The sequence below is a fragment of the Ambystoma mexicanum genome, chromosome 7q (genome assembly GCF_040938575.1).
Source record: "Ambystoma mexicanum isolate Mex_15411 chromosome 7q, UKY_AmexF1_1, whole genome shotgun sequence".
Taxonomy (NCBI): domain Eukaryota; kingdom Metazoa; phylum Chordata; class Amphibia; order Caudata; family Ambystomatidae; genus Ambystoma; species Ambystoma mexicanum.
Window position 1 is genome coordinate 656,173,481 of NC_090941.1, and position 18,464 is coordinate 656,191,944.

An 18,464-nucleotide genomic window follows, 5' to 3' on the forward strand; every position below is an offset into this window, starting at 1 on the left:
TGTTTGATTATTGCCAGCAGGACATTGAATCAAAGAAATACAGACATATTACAACATGGATGCCCACAGGTTTTTTTTAAACAGGACTTTGGAGCACAATAAGTTGCTCATTTTGCATTTCAAAATTACTTGTAACATGTTCTATTTATTATTTCATGTGTAGCTACAGTTTACACTTATAAAAATATGGAATACACCCCTCCTTTGAAGATGTTTCCTTACAATGTTACTGCCCAATTACAGACGATAGATGTATTAGACATTTTTTACTTTTTGGGTTATTTCCTTTTTTGGATCAGTTTGCTTTGATAAATAGGGGTGTCATCTTATGGACTATATATGGGGTCTGCAACCTTTGGGTCTGCAGATGTTTTGGACTATAAATTTCACTAGCCCCGGTCAGTATAGTCAATGGTGAGAGATCATGGGAGTGGGAGTCGACAACATCTGCAGAGCCAAAGGTAGCACACTGGTTCACACAGGTACGTGTAGTTCTCCTGTGTTGGTAACTTTCATAGATTCACACGCTTGAATCCTTCTCCTTCTTCAGACTGAATTCTTCGGTTTAAAAGCCAAGAACATCTCAATACAGTGCACTTTTGAGCCATAGAGATAGTCAGAGTTATAGCCTCTCCACCTCAGTTTGCTCCTTTTCTGCTTCAACCAATGAGGTGGGCGGGCTTTAGCTGCACCCAAATCAGCCATTTTGAGATTTGATCACTTAGTAATGTCACTGAAGTCGCTGTCACGTGCAGCCTCAACTTGGGGGTGGAAGGGTTGCAAATGAATCGCTGAAAGATAACAGCGCTGTAGAACTACAGTTACAAGTAAATAACTAATTCTTCTCCAGCTTTGGATCTTTCATATATTCACATGCTTGAATAAAATACCAATCAGTGACAGCATGCACATGATTACACATCCTCCAAGAAGTATCTCCAAGTATAGCCTGCATGCACTTTCCCCAGTACATCAAATAAAGGCATGTGCAAGTAAGGATACCGGAGGGAGACCGAGGAAGAGGCTGCTCTTTCCCTAAGAGAAAAGATGTTGCAAAACTGCTTGAGCAGCTGCTGACTCTGGTGTCCTCAACAAGGCAGTAATGAATGGCCAAGTCGAGAACCAGCCTACAGGTCGCTGCCCTAGAGATGTCCTTAAGAGACACACCGGTATGAAAATCTGTTGTGGCCTCCGTACTCCCGGGTCGAATGCACTGTTTCTGTGCCTCCTACCATAAGCCATTTATCTAATAGCAGCGTGAGATGCAGCTAGCAACCCAACATGCCAAGCCTTCTTTTAGGAGGCACCGCCCTTGTGGGGCCACCATAAGCAACAAATAGTGCACCTGACTTTCTGAAGGATAGCATACACTAGATGTAGAATTTCAGCACCCGTTTGAAGTAAAGCGAATACATGGTGCTTTCGGCTGTAGTTGAGTGGTCACCAAAGAAAGGCGGAAGCAAGATATATTCATTCATTGTGATCCCCAACATGATTTTGGAGAGGAATTTTGGATGTGGCCTATGGACTACCCTTGAACACCACTTTCGAAGAAAGTTACTTGATGTTGCGTTTTTATTGTGGTTCATAGAGAGATTCCATTAGCAACATTAGCACTGGTAACGAATTCAGACAGCACACCAGCCCTCTGTACATGTGGCATTTCCAAATTCTTCGGAGGAAAGAGTTATCTTTTGTCCTTAGTTTAGATGTCCCCAAAGTTTTTAAAATAAGTCTCTCTATGTAAGTGTGACTTTAGCTGGCTATCCCAGTACAATATTTTCCTTGTATCTGTCCAAGAAATGTATGCTTTTTGTCCTCATCGCTTATGCTGGAAAGTTGTTTCTTGTATTCTTCACAGTTTCTGCTAATATTTCCAAATGCTTCTTCTGAGTCACCAACCATATAATCTCATATATTGGCTTCATACCCTTGAATTAAAAATAATTATATGTCCATCTTCTTTCTCCTTTCATCCAGCCTCTCTTGATAGGACATGTGGTTTAAATCTGTATACCATTTTGTTAGCACAGATCTGGAGTGTCTCTAATACATTTATTTTCAATTGGCCAATAGTGCAACCTTCTTTTTGTAATGGACAGCAATTAAAGTAACGAACAAAATGTCCACTCTTTGAGATTTTCTAATAATAATGTTCTTTTTTCTTTTCAACAGGAGCTCTGTTTGCATGTATCGCCTGCTTGGAGAGTTTAACCGGAACCGTGTCAGGCGTTGTTTTCAGCAGTGTTTATGCAGCCACGGTTATGTGGCTTCCAGGCTTTTGTTTCTTGTTGGCAGCAGGACTTGTTTTAATTCCATTCACCTTGGTATGGTAAGTATGCACACATTTTTAGTTTGGGCTATTAGGTGTCGCTTGCGACACCTATAATAGCCCAAACTATTGCATTCATATACTGATTCATGTGTGTATATAGGGAGAATGGCTGTTGACAAGGGGCACACAAATTGACATTTGAGGAGGGACACACAGTGTATTAGGTGTTGTTTGGTTATGCTCCCTCCCTCCCAATCCCCTGCCCATTCCTGTGCTAATTCCTATGGCTATTCCCACCCATTCCTGCCTATCTCTGCCCAAAAGGGAATTCCTTGAGCTCCTGTGGTTGCGACCATGTTTTACTGACATTACTGACGAGCATGCTTGGTGACATCTTTCACGTGAGTGAGCACTGCGCCCACACCTCGCTATCCTCCCATCTCCAGGCTGGGGATCTCTTCCCCTCGGAGAAGTCTACATGATGCCGGGCGCCGCTCGCTTTCCATGCTGCACAGATCTGACTGCATTTGTAATTTACATTCTATTCAAACTCAGAAGGTCCCATGTCTAGGTTCTGTCTGTAACCCCCTGGAGCAGCCCCAGCATTCCTCGGATTGGCTATTTAAAAAGAAAAAAATAAATTATTTTCATAACCGTATGACCCTTTCGCAACCTCGGGCTCCGTGAAGTCAAAATCATCTAATGCCGTGACCAGAAGCCAACATACTCTTTAGGTGGCGTTCAGTGGCTGACTTTTAAGGAGCCTTTCCCTGTTCGAGAACAAGTGCTTTAGGGTAAACCACTACTCCGGTTTTAGTTGGTTTCTCTTTTGGAGAAAATTATGTATTGTGTTTTAAAGCCTCAGAGAAATAAAACACACCGATCTATATGTGGCGGCAGGGGATGTAGCCCTGCGCGGTAGCACCTCGCTGTGCGATAATGAGAACAAACGCAGAGGTCCTCGCAACACGCCTTTCTTTATTCAACAACCGGCTTCAACTGCCGGTACCCCGCCCTCCCACATCACTTCCCACCCTGCCTCCCACTGCCCCGGAACAAGTGTGTCAACATGGCATCCCTCCCCCCCCAATTTAAACAGTTACCCAACGGGGTGATGGACCAAACAGGAACACTGTTTGTTAGGCCATCTCCTCAAAGAGGTGGCAAGGCTTATTCCTGGTTCTCTGGGGTCGAGAGCTGAAACGTTCACTAGAGCCGCTGGCCCCAAAGCCTTCTCATTGGTCCTCCTGGCCAGACACTGCAGAGTCCTCTTGGTCCCCTTGATATGGATGATCGGAAGCATAGTCAATGGGTATCTCCACTCTTCCACTTAATCGCCTGGACCCGGACAGGGGAATTTTCTTGAAAAGAGGGGAATTACGGGTGGTCAAACCCTTGTCTCCTTGAGCTGTGGTCATGGAGCCCTTCTTCTCCAGGATAATCAGGGGTTCCTCATGGAAGGCTGCCGTGTGCTTGTGCGTTTGGTGTTGTCTCACAGCGACTACGTCGCCTACATCTAGGTGAGGGTCCCGAGCCTTCCGGCATCCGCATAGTCCTTCATGCGATCCTTCACAGCTAGATCTCGTTCTCTCCAAACATTACCTCCGCAGGGGTTTTCCTGGGGAGCTGTGGGGTGTGCTTCAGTAATCCCTCAGCAATTGGTGAAGTACTTGGTCATACGGGTGTCTTGTGAATCGAGCTACCTGTAGTGCTCTCTTCAGATTGCCAATGAACCGTTCAATCATGCCGTTGGCCTGCAGCCACAATGGTGTGACCTTGTGATGGTGAAACCCCATGTATTCGCTGAACTTTGTGAAGCTGTGTCCATTGAACGGAGGTCCATTGTCTGTCATCATTGTCCGAGGGACACCGTAAGCCATGAAAATGCGGTCCAGCACCGGGATGACATGGTGGGCTGCGGTCGATGATATAATTTGAGCTTTGTGGTATCTGGAATACTCATCCACGATGGCCAATACATCTCTCCCCCCTTCGATAGGACCAAAGAAGTCAGCTGCCACATCTTCACATATGCCTCCCTGCAGTTCAGACATTCACAACGGCTCTGGAGGCCGATTCGGCGTGAGGAGGCAACAAGTGGGGCACTGTTTCAGGAGTTCTTCCATCATGGTGTCTAGCTGTGGAAACCACACTTTCTGGTGCAGCATGTGTTTCTGGAGACCACTCCTCTGTGACCCTCATGTGCAAGCTCAATCACCTTTCGCTTTAGGGATGTTGGAATCACCACCTTGTGACCCTTTAACAGAAGATTGTCATCTGAGAGCGCCAGCTCCTCTTTCTCCTGTAACAGCCGATCCACCTCCAACCGTACCTCTTCCACTGCTAAGCAACCTCGTTCTTTGGCTCTCCTCCATTGACCCGACTTGAGCCCCTCACATATTATTTGACATGCCTGATCCGACTCCACTTCATGGGCCAGATGTGCCTGTTCAATCCCTTCTGGTATGGTTTGTTAGATCAAGTACCGGAGGTACCAGTCCACCATCGGCGGTTCAGGGGTACACCCTGTTCTTGGATGTCTGGATAAAAAGTCAGCATGATTTCTTTCCTTTCCTGGTCTATGCTCAATTTCAAATGAATAGTCCTGCAGCCGGCGCCCCCACCTCGCGATGCAGGGTGGCATCTTGGCCTGTGGATTGTCATAGAGAAATAGAAGTGTTTGATGGTCCGTCACCACTCGAAAGGGCTTGCTGTACAGAAACAAGTGGAAGCGTTCACACGCCCAGACCACTGCCAGACGTTCCTTCTACACCTGGGAATAGGGTTTCTTAGAGGCTGAAAGGCTCCTACTAGCATATACAAGGAAATGGGTCTGTTCCATGTCTTTTGCGTCAATCTGGGCCAAGATGGCACCCAACCCCATGGGACTTGGGTCAACCGTCAGTTCTGTTTTCCGGTCTGGATCATAGTAAGACATGTTTTCGGCTTGCGCTACTCTCTCCTGAATCATCTCAAAGGCGTGTTGGCACCTCTCCGACCAGTCGAAAACTGCATTTTGTTTGGCCAATGCTCTGAGGGGTTAGCTGACGGTGGCAAAGTCTTTAATGTACCTCGTGCAGAAACTTGCGAGGCCCAAAAACGACATGAGTTCTGAGATGTTACTTGCGGGCGATGTTTCATTTAGTGCAGCGACCTTATCAGGATCAGGTGTCATGCCATTTTCTGGAAATACATGGCCAAAGAAACGTAGTGAGCCTTTCCTGAACTCATACTTCTCTTGGTTGAGGGTGAGGTTTGCAGCTTCCAACGCCTTACACACCTTGGCTAAGGTCTCGTTGTGTCTTCCCACATCCGTCCCGAACACCAGGATGTTCTCACTATAGTTTATACAATTCGGGATGTGTTTTATCACATTGTGGACTTCAACCTGAAATATCTTTGCAGCCGAGGAGACCCCAAAGCTTAATCTTTTATACCTGTATAGCCCCAGATGGGTGACGTAAGTCGTGATGTTTCTGCTCTCGGGGCTTAGTACCAACTGATGGTACCCTTTTTTCAAGTCCGATTTTGAGAAGACCCTGGCCCCATTCAGTAGATGAATCATATTGGTGATGCGCGGTGCCATGTGTCTCTTGCTCTCTCTAGATGGCTTGGTTGGGCCCCCTCATGTTGACACACAGTCTGATTGCATCGGAGCCTTTTATTGGGCACCAGAACAATGGGTGAAACCCACGTGGTAGGGCCTGTGGCCGGCTCTATGATGTCCTGCTCTAAGAGCTTATGTAGCTCATCTTACACTTTCTTCTGGATATTCACCAGTATGCCTCTGTAATGTTGTGCTAAGGGGCACACTGTCTAGTCGATGTGCAGCTTCACCTGCCTATTCTGCAGTTTTCCGATGCCTTTGAATAGGTTGGGGTAAAGGTCTTTGATCATAGTTCCCGGATCTATATACTTGTGCACCATGATCTTGTAAAGGACATGTATTGGGCCCATTTCGGTGGCCGCCTTGAAACTGAGAAGGCAGCCACTCTCGCTCTCTGTAGCCAACATGTTTATCAGCACTCTTTTCTCTTGTCCCTTGTAGCGGCACGATCCCTCGAATTGTCCTATGCACTTGAGGGGTGTCGTGGCTCCGTTAGCGTGAATGTCTAAAGTTGCGGGGATTAGCTTTGGGCTTTGTGGTAACTCTTTAAATACTTTCTCGCTGACCACATTCACCGTAGCCCCTGTGTCGATGAGACATTCTGTGGGTCTCTCGTTCAGTTTTATGATCAGTGTTGGACTATACTCTATGGTGTAGACATACGCTTTTCTTCTTTGTTCATCCACTGATGAGCTAACCTCGGATTCCAACAGAGATTGCTCCACCAACTAGCACATGTGGCACCTGGATCTGCGCTCTGGTCTCTTTTGAGTGACGTATCTCCACCTTTCTCTTCTTTCTCTCCTATGTCTCTCGTCTCCCGATTCCCGCTCTTTTGGTTCAGGGTCGTTGCGTCTCGGCGGGGGTTGTGACGTTGTCCCCGATGATTGCGATGTTGGAGGAAGGGGTCTCGGTTTGAATCGAGAGTGGTTCTCTGCTTCTCTCTCTCTCCCCTTTTCTCTGGATAGTCGACCCTCTGCTTTAAAGTGTCCCATCTTGCCACACGTGGCACATCACTGGCCAATGGCGGGACACGTCCCATCATGTGGGTACTCAAATCCACATTTGAAACAGAATTGCTCCTCTTGTCTCCTCTCCTGCTGTAGTCGATATACTGCGTCAGCTGGTGTTGAAAGTTTCCACTTGGAAGTCTACTGCTCTTTCTGCCCTTGTAAGCGTCAATATTTCATCCAAAGTGCGGGCTTTCTGCAGCAGTTTTCGCTTGAATATCTATGATTCGCATCCTGTTATGATTTGAGACCGTAGTGCTTCCGTATTCGAGTACTTTGCGAAGTCACAATGCTTCATTTTAACTCTCAGTCTCATGACATAAGCGTCCATGGTCTCACCCTTTGCCTGTTTGGTGCTGTGGAACAGGTGGCGCTTGTGGTCCCTGTTGGTGTGCGGGATAAAACATGCAGCTCCTTTCAAATCTTGTATGGAATCATTAGTTGCTGCAGGCTTCTCATCGATAATGTCACATGTGGCTGGCCCTACCGCCAGCTTGAGAATACATTTCTGTCGATCCTCATCAATGGGCCCCAATCGCCCCCATGTACAGTTCAAAATCCCTTATCCACCGGGCCCACCCCGGCCCCATATTGCTTGAGTCTGCGACGTTAAAGGCGCCTGGCATTTGCGCTGCCAGGGAGTCTGGCAGTCTGTATGGAGCTTGCTCCTGAGGAACCGGTGGCCATTGGGCCTGTGCACCCTGGTCTGCATCCAGAGCAGACATTCTCCCCCACTACTGCACTGCCTTGCCCACTTCAACGTCGTCCTTCAGTACACTTTACAGCTCCATGGCTGCCTATCGGGCACGAGCACTGTGTAAAGTCTTGTAAATTGTCCCGGAGGGCTCTGACAGAGGGGTGTTGTATTGAAGGCCGCCTGTCAGGCACAAGCACCATCCTCTGACCCTCCTCCTCTTTCCCCCGCTCACTATGTTGCGTGTGGAATCACTGCCGCGGCCCGGGAGTCTTAGCTGCCTCTCCCCGAGCATTCTGGGTGGGCGGGGAACAGCGTTCACTCAGTGCAGCCTGGGTCTACATTAGAGTTTCCAGAAAATAGGATGGACAGACAACTCCATTTAACCAGGCCCCTGCATTTCTAGTCGTAGGTTCTATTTTTAGAAATCATGGTTCTCTAGTGCATTGAAGAAACTAGCGCAATTGCAGTTAAGCAGAACTACAAATCCCAGAATACCTCAAGAGTCACCTGGTTGCTGACCGGTAAAGCCCTTCCCTTCCCTCTGCTGTTTGTTGGTAGCACCATTCAGGTCACACCTCCCAGGGAAGAGGCCCTTTTACAGGATGAAGGGGAATTTTAAGAGATTCAAATTTCCATGGGCTGGGCAGTGGACAGCGTGCCGAGGGGGTGCCCGTTCGAGTTCTGTTTGGTAGAAACAGGGAAGCCACAGTGCCCCCTTCTACTACACCACCCGCGCATCTGTCGGTGACAGGGTACGGACTGAGCTACCCACTTTGTTGTATAGATATTACTTCAGGTATAGCTATCTGAAGTTATTGCGCATGCCCTCCAGCGCCCTTTATCATTTTCGTGTGTCACAAAGCTCCGGCCTCGTCAGCGCAGCCTGAGTACCTGAACCTCTTCTTCTGCAGTGCCTCTGAAGTCACACTTCCAAAGCACCCCAATAAAAGAGCAGCACTAGGGAAGCTTGAAATGATGCACCCCGTTGATAGTAGTTTCACTGGCAAAAAAGCTCTTTCTTTTTTCCCGGTGGCCCACACAATATTTCCCTCTCTCAAAAACTGCAATGTCTCAACAATTGCCTTTAACTGGGCTCCTGCCAAGCAAAATGCTAATGAATAAAACAGGACCTCACTTCCATGGTTCAGGTTGCAGCCTTTCGCTTGACATGACTTGAATGTGTGTCTACCATGTCACCTGACATGATTGTATGGATATTTCAATTAACAAAATCCATGCTGTGTGCATGGAAGATATTGCCTTCCCACAGGCCGTGCATTCATGTAATTAATAAAGGGGTCGGCTGACATTCAAAATAACCAGATCATATTGTTTTTTCTGATTACAATAGTCAGGACGTAAGCATGTGACATGTCCTTTAAATGCCACTAATCAATAATTCTGGTGATAAAATAGTCATTAGCACCTTAGGGTCCTGTAATGAAGGTACTGTTAGAGTCAGTCATCAAGAGAGCCACCATTAGTAATACAGATACCACGCTCTCCCCAGCATCTTTCAAAGAGGTTTAGCTAGGTAATTTGTAAAGTTCCACTTAGGGGACACGGGAAGAGGTACCCATGACTCAAACTCATTGAAATCCAAGTGCAGTGAAGTCTCCGACATTCACCAGACAATGAACCACAGCATAGTCTGAGCACTGTTCACTAAACCAATATATAACAATGTGACTAAAACTTAGCAAAATGAATGTGGATCAGTTCTACAACAATTCATTACTTCCTGTTGGTGTTCCCCAAAGGTCAATCCGGGGTCCGCTTCTCCTCACTTTCGTACCTCTGCTCTTAGCACCTTGATCTCTATGGCTTCCCCTATCAACTTTTGCTGATGACACTCAGATCCTCCTCTCCTTACCCTCCTTACCTGATGTCTATCAGCCCATCTCACTCACGACTGTCCCCCTCGCTCCCTACGATCATCCTTGGCTCACCTACTTGTCAACTCCTGTGCCCCTTGTGCTCCCTCTCACTTCCGCTCCCTTCCTCTCCTCGCTCCCTTAATCCGGAGTGCCCTTCGTCTCCCTCTCTGTACTACTCCCACTCTGTCTGTATTTAAATCAAACCTCCTAGCTCTCCTCCTTTCTGAAGAACCACTTGAATAGCATTCTATGCCACCACATCTCCATGTTCTCCCCTCTCCCTACCTCTCTACGACAACCCCACAGCACTTATCCCTCACCATTTGTCCTAAAAACACAGCACCTCCTCCACTATCCCGTTCCTATATCATCCTCTACTGTCCTTGTCTCTGGTTCATGTTTCTACCTCCCCTCCATCATCCACTCTGATAATTAACGTTAAACGGTTTTTTATTTTTGAGCCAAAAATGCATTGTTTTCCCTGTAATTTTTGTTAGATAAATAAATGTTATGTTATGTTACTTGGCATTTATATAGCGCCTTATGTATCATTGGTATGACCTCAAAGCGCTGGTAGGTTGAACGCCCTCGGGAACCGCAGTTCAAGTCAGTAGAGAGAGTGTTGTATGGTGCGTGGGCACACGGGTGTGCAGCTGGTGTGGTTGTTGCATGATGGCTGCTTCTTAGCGGTAGGTGTGGTGCTGAGGAAATCAGTTGGATGTGTTCAGTCTGGAGGGTGGACACCCAGCCTGAGTTCTGGCTGCGTTAGGCCTGAGGAGACGCCTAAGCTAGCCGGTGTGTGCTCAGCTAGCTGTGTTTTATTAGAATGATGAGGTGTTTGTGGGGTCATGTTAGTATGAGAACAGCTAGGCCGAATGTGTCATAGTATAGCTGTGTTCTAGTTGAATGATGGGGTATAGGAGAGAGTAGTAGTGTGATATGGTGGTTATCAGTAAAGTGCCTGCGACCAAGCACGAGAGCAGGACAGGGCGCGTACATAGCGGCATATGTATATAAAAAGACAGGATGGATAGGGTAAACATGTGATACAGATAACATGGGGATACAAGTACATAGCATATACATAGCATAAATAGGATATACAGAGATATATCCACTCCATCCACTCTGTCCTTTCCATCCACTCCATTCACTCTGTCCTTTCCAACCATTCCATTCACCCTATCCTTTCCATCTACTCTATTCACTCTATCCGTTCCATCCTTCCCTTCTTTGTCCATCTTTTCCACCACTCCATCCACTCCAATCCGTTCCATTTATCTGTTCGATCTACTTCATCCGATCCATCCACTTCGTCCGATCCATCCACTTTGTCCGATCCATCCACTTTGTCCGATCCGTCCACTTTGTCCGATCCGTCCACTTTGTCCGTTCCGTCCACTTCATCCGTACCATCTACTTCATCCGTTCCGTCCACTTCATCCGTTCCGTCCACTCCGTCGGTTCTGTCCACTCCCTCCATTCTATCCACTCCCTCCATTCTATCCACTCCGTCCGTTCTGTCCACTCTATCCACTTCATCATTTCCATCCTTTCCATCCGTTCTATCCCCTCATCCGTTCCATCCAGTTCATTCGTTTCATCCGTTCCATCCACTCCGTCCGTTCCATCCACTTTGTTCGTTCCATTCTCTTCATCTATTCCATCTACTCCATCCGTTCAATTCACTTCATCCGTTCTGTCCATTCTACCCGTTCCCTCTACTCTATCCTTTCCATCCACTTCGTTATTAAATGATTATAAACAATAAACAAAGCTAACTCTTTAGTTGGACTACTAAATCACAATACTCAGCTGTTACTCGTAGAAAAGATTTTAAACTTAACAGACACCTGCAAAGAGGTTGAGACCCAATTTAATAGCTCACCTTTATCCCAATCTCTTTGAGATGGTCTTGTAGAAGTAACTTATGTAACACAGCCGTGAAAATAGAGGAGGGTCCAATAACCAGGTTTCCCGAAATAAAATCATACCAAAGCTTGTAACAAAGATGCATCAATCAAGCTAATTCACCTTAGGGCCAAGAACTGCTATATTCTGCACTAGGATAGACCTAGAATTATAAAAAAAAAACATGAACTTCTGCATTGGTGTGCTCAACAGCACCCTCTACCGGAAACCTGTCTCTCACCGCAACCCGCTCCATGCCATCGGGAGCAATACAAAGGGAGTGTGTAGTCCCACAACCCTTATCACATAGTGGGGGCAGGGCAGGGTGGTGGATATTAAATCTACAATTACAACTGCCATGCGTGCCTGGAGAACATGCAAATGGCAGCGGTGCGCGGTATGAATCAACATAACATAGCATAACATGATCATTGGCAGTAGTGGCGTTCCCTTAGGCGATATCTTTAGGATATCACCGGTCAGTGGAGTTACTGTGAATATCAAGTGACTCTTGAGCATCTGGTGCCATCTCAAGTCAATGCACTGAAAACAATTCTACGATTATTTGCTGCTACTATTGTACCACGAGGTGGCAGAGGGGCATGTTTATGAACCTAGGGAGTATGCAGAATGTGGGTATTGATGCTGTTAAAAACTGTTGCGTTTTGGGAGTAACTCAACTCTGGGTAATCATTCTATTTTAGTTCTAATCTTAGCTGTGGGGGCACAGGATATTTATTTATTTATTTATATTTATATTTATATAGCGCGCAAGCAGCCCAGGGGCATTGAGTCGCTGTTACTCGCAATAACTTAGTTACATGGTACACATGATAGCGATTGTTGACACATTATGAATAGTACAAGAAATCATACTGTTACAAATATTGCATTTGGTCGTATATTACAACATATATGATAAGTATTCGTGCTGATGTGTCGGTCCTTATGTGAAGAGGGTAGTTTTCAGTGTTTTGCGGAAGGTGGTGAGGGAGTCCTCACCACGGATAGTGGGAGGTAGGGCATTCCAGTGAGTGGGCGCGAGATAGGGGAAGCTGGATCCACCCGCTTTTACTCTTTTTACTAGTGGCACAGAGAGCATGTTGGTGTACGGTGATCTGGTTGGCCTGGTAGTGAAGACAGGGTGGATCCTTTGAGAGAGGTATGCTGGAGCAGTGAAGTGAATGCACTTGTGGGTCAGTGTTAGGGCTTTGAATACGATCCTTTCCTTTATTGGGAGCCAGTGGGCTAGTTTTCTGGCTTCAGAGATGTGTTCTCTTTTAGCAATGCCTTGGGCTGCCCGGAGAGCATTGTTCTGTATTACTTGTAGTCTCTCTAAGTTTTTGTTGGAGGTTCCTAGAAAGAGTACGTTGCAGTAGTCTAGCCTGGTGCCGGTGATGGCTCTGGCTATGTTGGTGCAGTTCTCTTTGGAGAGAAAAGGCCTGATTGCGTTGATAAGTTTGGCATGATATGCAGCTGCGGATGCTATTGCGTTGACTTGTCTATCCATGGATAGGCTAGAGTCCAGGTAGACTCCCAGAGTTTTGACAGAATCGGAGACCGGGATTTTAATGGAGTCAATGGTGAAGTGGCTGAATTGGGCATCTAGATTTTTTAGCGTGTCGGGGGAACCTACCAGGAGGAGTTCCGTCTTGTCAGAGTTGAGGCATAGTCCGTTGTCTGCCATCCAGGCTTGGATGGTGTTGTAGAGGTTGTTGAGGGTCAGGGAGTCGGTGTCATAGTTACCTGTGAGAGTGAGGAGGATCTGGGTGTCGTCGGCGTAGTTGGTGTATGAGATGCCCATAGCGTCGAGGATGAGGAAGAGGGGTCGTGTGAAGATGTTGTACAGGGTGGGGGAGAGACAGGAACCTTGGGGTACACCACAAAGTATAATAGTTGGTGATGCGGCGGCTAGGTCAGAGAATACTTGCATGGTTCTGTCTTGTAAGAAGGAGGTGATCCATGCTGTGGCCTCTGGGGAGAATTTGGCAGTGGAGGAAAGGTGGTGGCATAGGACGCCATGATCCACGAGGTCGAATGCTGCGGATAGGTCAAGGAGTAGGAGAAGTGCTGGTTTACCCATGTCTCTAGCATCGTCCACTGGTTTGTGGACCATATGCATGCAGGTTTGTCAAAGTATTTGGTGGCAACATTCTGCGTCATAACAAGCAGTGTCCGAAACATGATGAAGATAATCGCATCCAAAATAACTCATGACCACAATGGACTTTGACTTTCTTTCCAAGCGACCAAGGTTCATGCTCTCTGGAAGTGGCAGCAGGGCAAGATAAATGATGAATCGCCTTCGTGTAGATGTGTTCAGCGCACCATTGGGTGTTTTTACAGGCCTTGATCTTGCACCCCCAACACTTGCTTATTCTTGGAAACTTGCAAACAGCAGTTATCCCGGCCACCAGTGAAGCTATATAGATCTCTGTGCACCTGTTCCCATACATTTGAAAACTTGAGAGTTGAAGAATTGCAATCGTGTTCCAGCCTTGGTTTTCCAAAACGAAAAGCTCCTTTAATTCCATATGTTTAGAATTCAAGGTTCACAATCCCTTTTTGCCACAGCAGAATTCCTGTTGCCAAAAGATCCCGTACTGTTTAAATGTTTTCAGAAACCTGCACAACAACAGCATTTCATAAACAGCACTGCACTCCTTATGTTGTATACACCTTAGTACCAAAAAAGTGGCTAATAGTTATAACATGAAATTCAATTTTGTGGGAGTGAATAGTAAAACAATATTAAGACATATATTGAAGCAAGCGCTACGTTACTAGTAGGACAAAGTCCTAATCAGACGAACATGATTTGCTAAACATTTCCACTGCAAACATTAGAACTAAGTGTTATTCTGGTTAGTAGAAGAGTATTTTAAACACATCTATTGTACAGAATTGTCTAGGACCATAAGTCCTTGCCATAGCATTTAACCGTTTCTCTTCCTTAATTCACATTCATCTTGGCGCTCGTTCCTCACGGGCATCCATTGAGCTCTACAGGGAGACCATACGTGTTATAGTGCAATTCCTACAAACCTTCATGACATTGGGGCTCATTATGAGTTGGGCGGTATTCTGGCAGTAAATCCAGTGGAATACCGCCCAACAGAATTACTGTTACTGCCACTTGGTCCGGAGGATTTACCGCCAGATTAAAAGTGGTGGCAGTGGTGTAAGTCCCCATTAATTTGCAGTTAATAGGACACCATTGGAGATTTTGGAGGAATTACTGCCAATTTTGCTGATTCCTTGGCAGAAAGTGGGAGGATTTACTTCCAGTATGATAGTGGAGGTAAATCCCCCACTCCAGGTCCAGACTTGTAATATGGCATAGCGAGAAAAGTGGCTGTAATTCCGTCACTGCCACTTTTTTCCCACACCAGCATATTTGTAATGAGCCCCATTGGCCCTCATTAGGAGGTTGCCGATACGCCGCTGGTACCGGCAACCTCTGCTTACCGTTTCTGCCAACAGCTATCCCGGTAATACCAGGATATTATGGGTGGCAGAGAAACAGTAAATTCCCGTGGAGTCTCATAGGACTCCACTGGAATGGTAACACTGAAGCACCAGCACCGTTAGTAGCGGTGCCGTTGCTTCAGAGAAAAATCTGCCGGTAGGGGCTTGAACTACCGCGAGTTCACTGCCCCCACTGGCAGACTCGTAGTTTTCCGGTCCGGAAAAGATGCCAGCAACTGTTGCTACCGGCACTTTTTCCCGGACCAGCAAACTTATGCTGAGGGCATTGTCTATGATTGCCTATAATGAGAATGCTAAAATCAAGCACTTAGTAAGCTGAAGGATCCACTCAGCATGGAATGTTAGCAATCTACTAGGTTAGCCCAGGTGACTGCCTGGTCCCTCCATCCCGTACATGACAATAATTGGCAAATTAGTGGCTCCACCATCAATCCACCAAATCTGAAAAATGCAGAAAGTCACTTTTTCCTGTTTACCATTTTTTTTACAAAAAGAAAATGATACAATCATTCTAAGTTTTTTGTAGCATTAATTTCTTATTTTAACTATGCTCTTCAGTTGAAACAACTTTTTATATTTTATTAGCATTTTGAAAATTGGGGAGCACGTGGAATGCCATGGTACAACAGAAACATCAAAATATTTGATAGTTTGCGTATTTGAGTCAGTGTTGGGAAGTATTATGGTACATGTATGACGTGGGAGCATCCTAGCAAACACAACAGGCATAAAGATGCCCCCTTTTCGGTATCCTCACCAGAAAAACCAGAGGCCCTTTTGAGAGATGCACGCTTGATCTAGATTTAATGAGGGACAAGTTTTCATGTCACATCAAACATGCACTGACGAAGATATCACAGGCCCCTCATTGCAACCTTTCCTACATGTATCTGCTATTTCTGGTTATATACCGGATAGCCCAGGGTCTGGGCGTGTAACAAATGAATAAAATACATAAATAAATAAATCCAAATTGGCCTATCCAAGATAAGATTCCACCAGAAAACCAATTCTGTGCATGTATTCTTTGCAGAGTATGCAAGTTGAGGTTTTTGCTGTTCTCTGCCTTATTGTGGCCCACTCAGTCTTGTTGATCACACTCCCCACTGCAGCCTCCTAAATCTGCACTAGGGGTGCTTTGTTGCTGCAAGAGCTGGTTTCGAGGCTTTATGAAGTCTAGAGTAACCGCTTTGCGTGCTCACTATTCTTTGATGCCTAATCCTCCTGGTCAAAACCCACATTTGATAACAGGAAGCGGAGTTGCATTCTGTCTTGCGCCATAAATATTCAGCTCTTGTGTTTGAAGTGCGTCATCCAGTCAAGGCAGTTTTTAATTTGACTGCCACTGGCATATTTCTATGTCCAGTAGGCACCATCCTGTATATGTTTTCAAATTAGTTGTTGTTGCACCTCGGCAAGGTTTGGGAGATAAGAAAGACATGGCCTTTCACATGGCTTTAAGTGGGCCAGGGATAGCCGAAGCAGAGCCCCGGCATCCTCCATAAATAGATTCCCTGCCGGGGGCTCCCCTGTCCCACCACACCAGTGTACACAATGCTGCCATAGCACAACATTATCTTGTGGGTGCGCTTGCTCTCATCATGATCCCTCGAAACACTTCGAAGCCTTGCGAGGGACAGCGCGAGCAAGTTGCAGCCCCAAACGCCTGCAACCGCAAACCTGATAAAAGCGTGAGAGGCGTTGCAGCCATTTTACACTTGACGTCCCTGCCTGCAGGCCATATTGTCCTGGACTGGAGTCTCTGCTTACTACTGCCATTAACTAAGACGGAGAAGCCAAGGGAAGTCACCTGAGGAGGGGGTTCTATGTGATTATTTCGATTTTTATAGGTCGCCTAACTAGCAGACAGATTTCTTCTGCCGATTTCAGGTGGCCTACAAAAATGAAGGTGACGATTGAAAAAACACAAAAAATGGAGGAGGCATCACAATAACTTGGGCAGGGTCCTCCTCCTCCCTCCTCACTCCTCCGTGGGTAAGGGGGAGGGATAATGAGAAGCACGCCAAAGTGCGCCTAAGCGCTTGGAAAGCCTGCGAAGGGCAACAAATGAAAGAGACGGGCTAGGCCCTATATAAGCAGCGGGCGTCCGGGGCAGGAAGCATCCAGTCCATCCTGCAGAACGACACCCACTGCAGCAGACAAGCAGTTTTGTTTTTCTTTGTTTGTGTTGCTGTCCGGGTTACTGTTCACGAGCAAGAAGAAGAAGTGTTCCAGCCAGAAGATGAAGGGTTCCGGTTTTCTTGGTAGTTCCAGTGAAGCAGCGATATGGTTGCAGCCAGGAGGGTGCGTCGGGTAAGGAGCAGGGTAATCCGAGAGATAAAAGCGGGACTTGGCGCGGGGGTGTCTGATGCTAGGTAGTACGAGGGCTAGTGACTGTTAAAGGGTAGTAGTACAGTCGGTGGGGGGTCGAGTTGCTGAGACCAGGGTGTTCCAGCAAGGTATTTGGGAGCATGGATCTCCATTGTTTTCCCGCTGGTACGGGCTGCCTGGCCAAATGGTGCTAGTTTGTACGGGGTTGCCTTGCAACATGGAGCTAGCGAACAGTGGTGTGACCTTTGGTGAGAGGGGATGGCAATTTTTGGATGCCAGTCTCTGTGGCACAGTCAGTAAGTGTTGTGACTTGTACCTGAAAGGTTGGGGGTTCGAGCCAATCCTCCAACTCCAGGTTGTGAAAAATAATTACTATCGGTAAGGGTACATATTTGTTTGCCGTTTCACAGGATTCACGTTGTATAAATTGTATGTGTGTTGTGGTCTCTTTGGGCATGTCGGGTGGCCGTACTATCAAAGTCCCAGACATGTTTTGCCACAGTGGGCGGTATCGGCACCACGCGTTCCGAGGGATCTATTATTGTATGGTTACCGCACAGGCAGCAAGTCCCGGACTTGTTTTGCCACAAGTGTGCGGCATCAGCGACACTCGTTCCGAGGGATCTATTATAGCACTGTTACCGCACAGGTGGCACCCTGTGCCGCTTTTGTCCGCCTGTCTCAAGGATCAGGAATTTGAATACGATGTAGGGTTCTGGGGTCGCATGTAAAGGTGGCGCACTAATTTTCAAAAAGATTACGAAGGAGTATTTACTTAAGGTTCCTAGGTTTAGGGGTTGTATGAAATACAGGAGCAACGCCTAGAACAAAGGGGAATCTGGGGAGCCTTGATATTATAAGGGGTATATCAATGTGTTCATATATCAGTATGTTCATACAAATACAGCCGCTTCGTCTGGGGGGGCACCCCAACCCGCGGAATTAAATGAGCGGGGGAAAAAATGTCTGTATGAGTTTGCGTGTCCACTCTGAAGCTACGCATCGGGGGTCACGAGGCCATAGCCCGTATGCTGAGTTGATTTTAACGAACGCATAAGTCAAAGGACTGCAAATGCACAGTTGTATAGGAAGACCTTTGCGGTAGTAGTGAATGGCAGTACATTCTGGAATGGCCCCACACGGTTTTGATGAAATACACTGTGGGATAGCTCTGTGGGAGCACTGCTAGTGTAAAGCAGTTCATAGGATTTCAAATACACGCTTGTACGTTAAGGCTTTCAAGGTAGTGCATGGCATTAATTATGAA

General features: G+C 46.6%; 1 protein-coding gene across 2 annotated transcripts in view; it reads left to right on the top strand.

Moving 5' to 3' along the window:
• The window catches only part of SLC46A3 (solute carrier family 46 member 3), a 307,576-nt gene that overhangs the window by 217,994 nt on the left and 71,118 nt on the right, over positions 1 to 18,464 (top strand). For both annotated transcript variants that reach the window (XM_069640757.1, XM_069640758.1), the window contains one exon: positions 2,176 to 2,332. In XM_069640757.1, the coding sequence (XP_069496858.1) occupies positions 2,176 to 2,332 (157 nt within the window). The remainder of the gene's footprint in view (positions 1 to 2,175; positions 2,333 to 18,464) is intronic.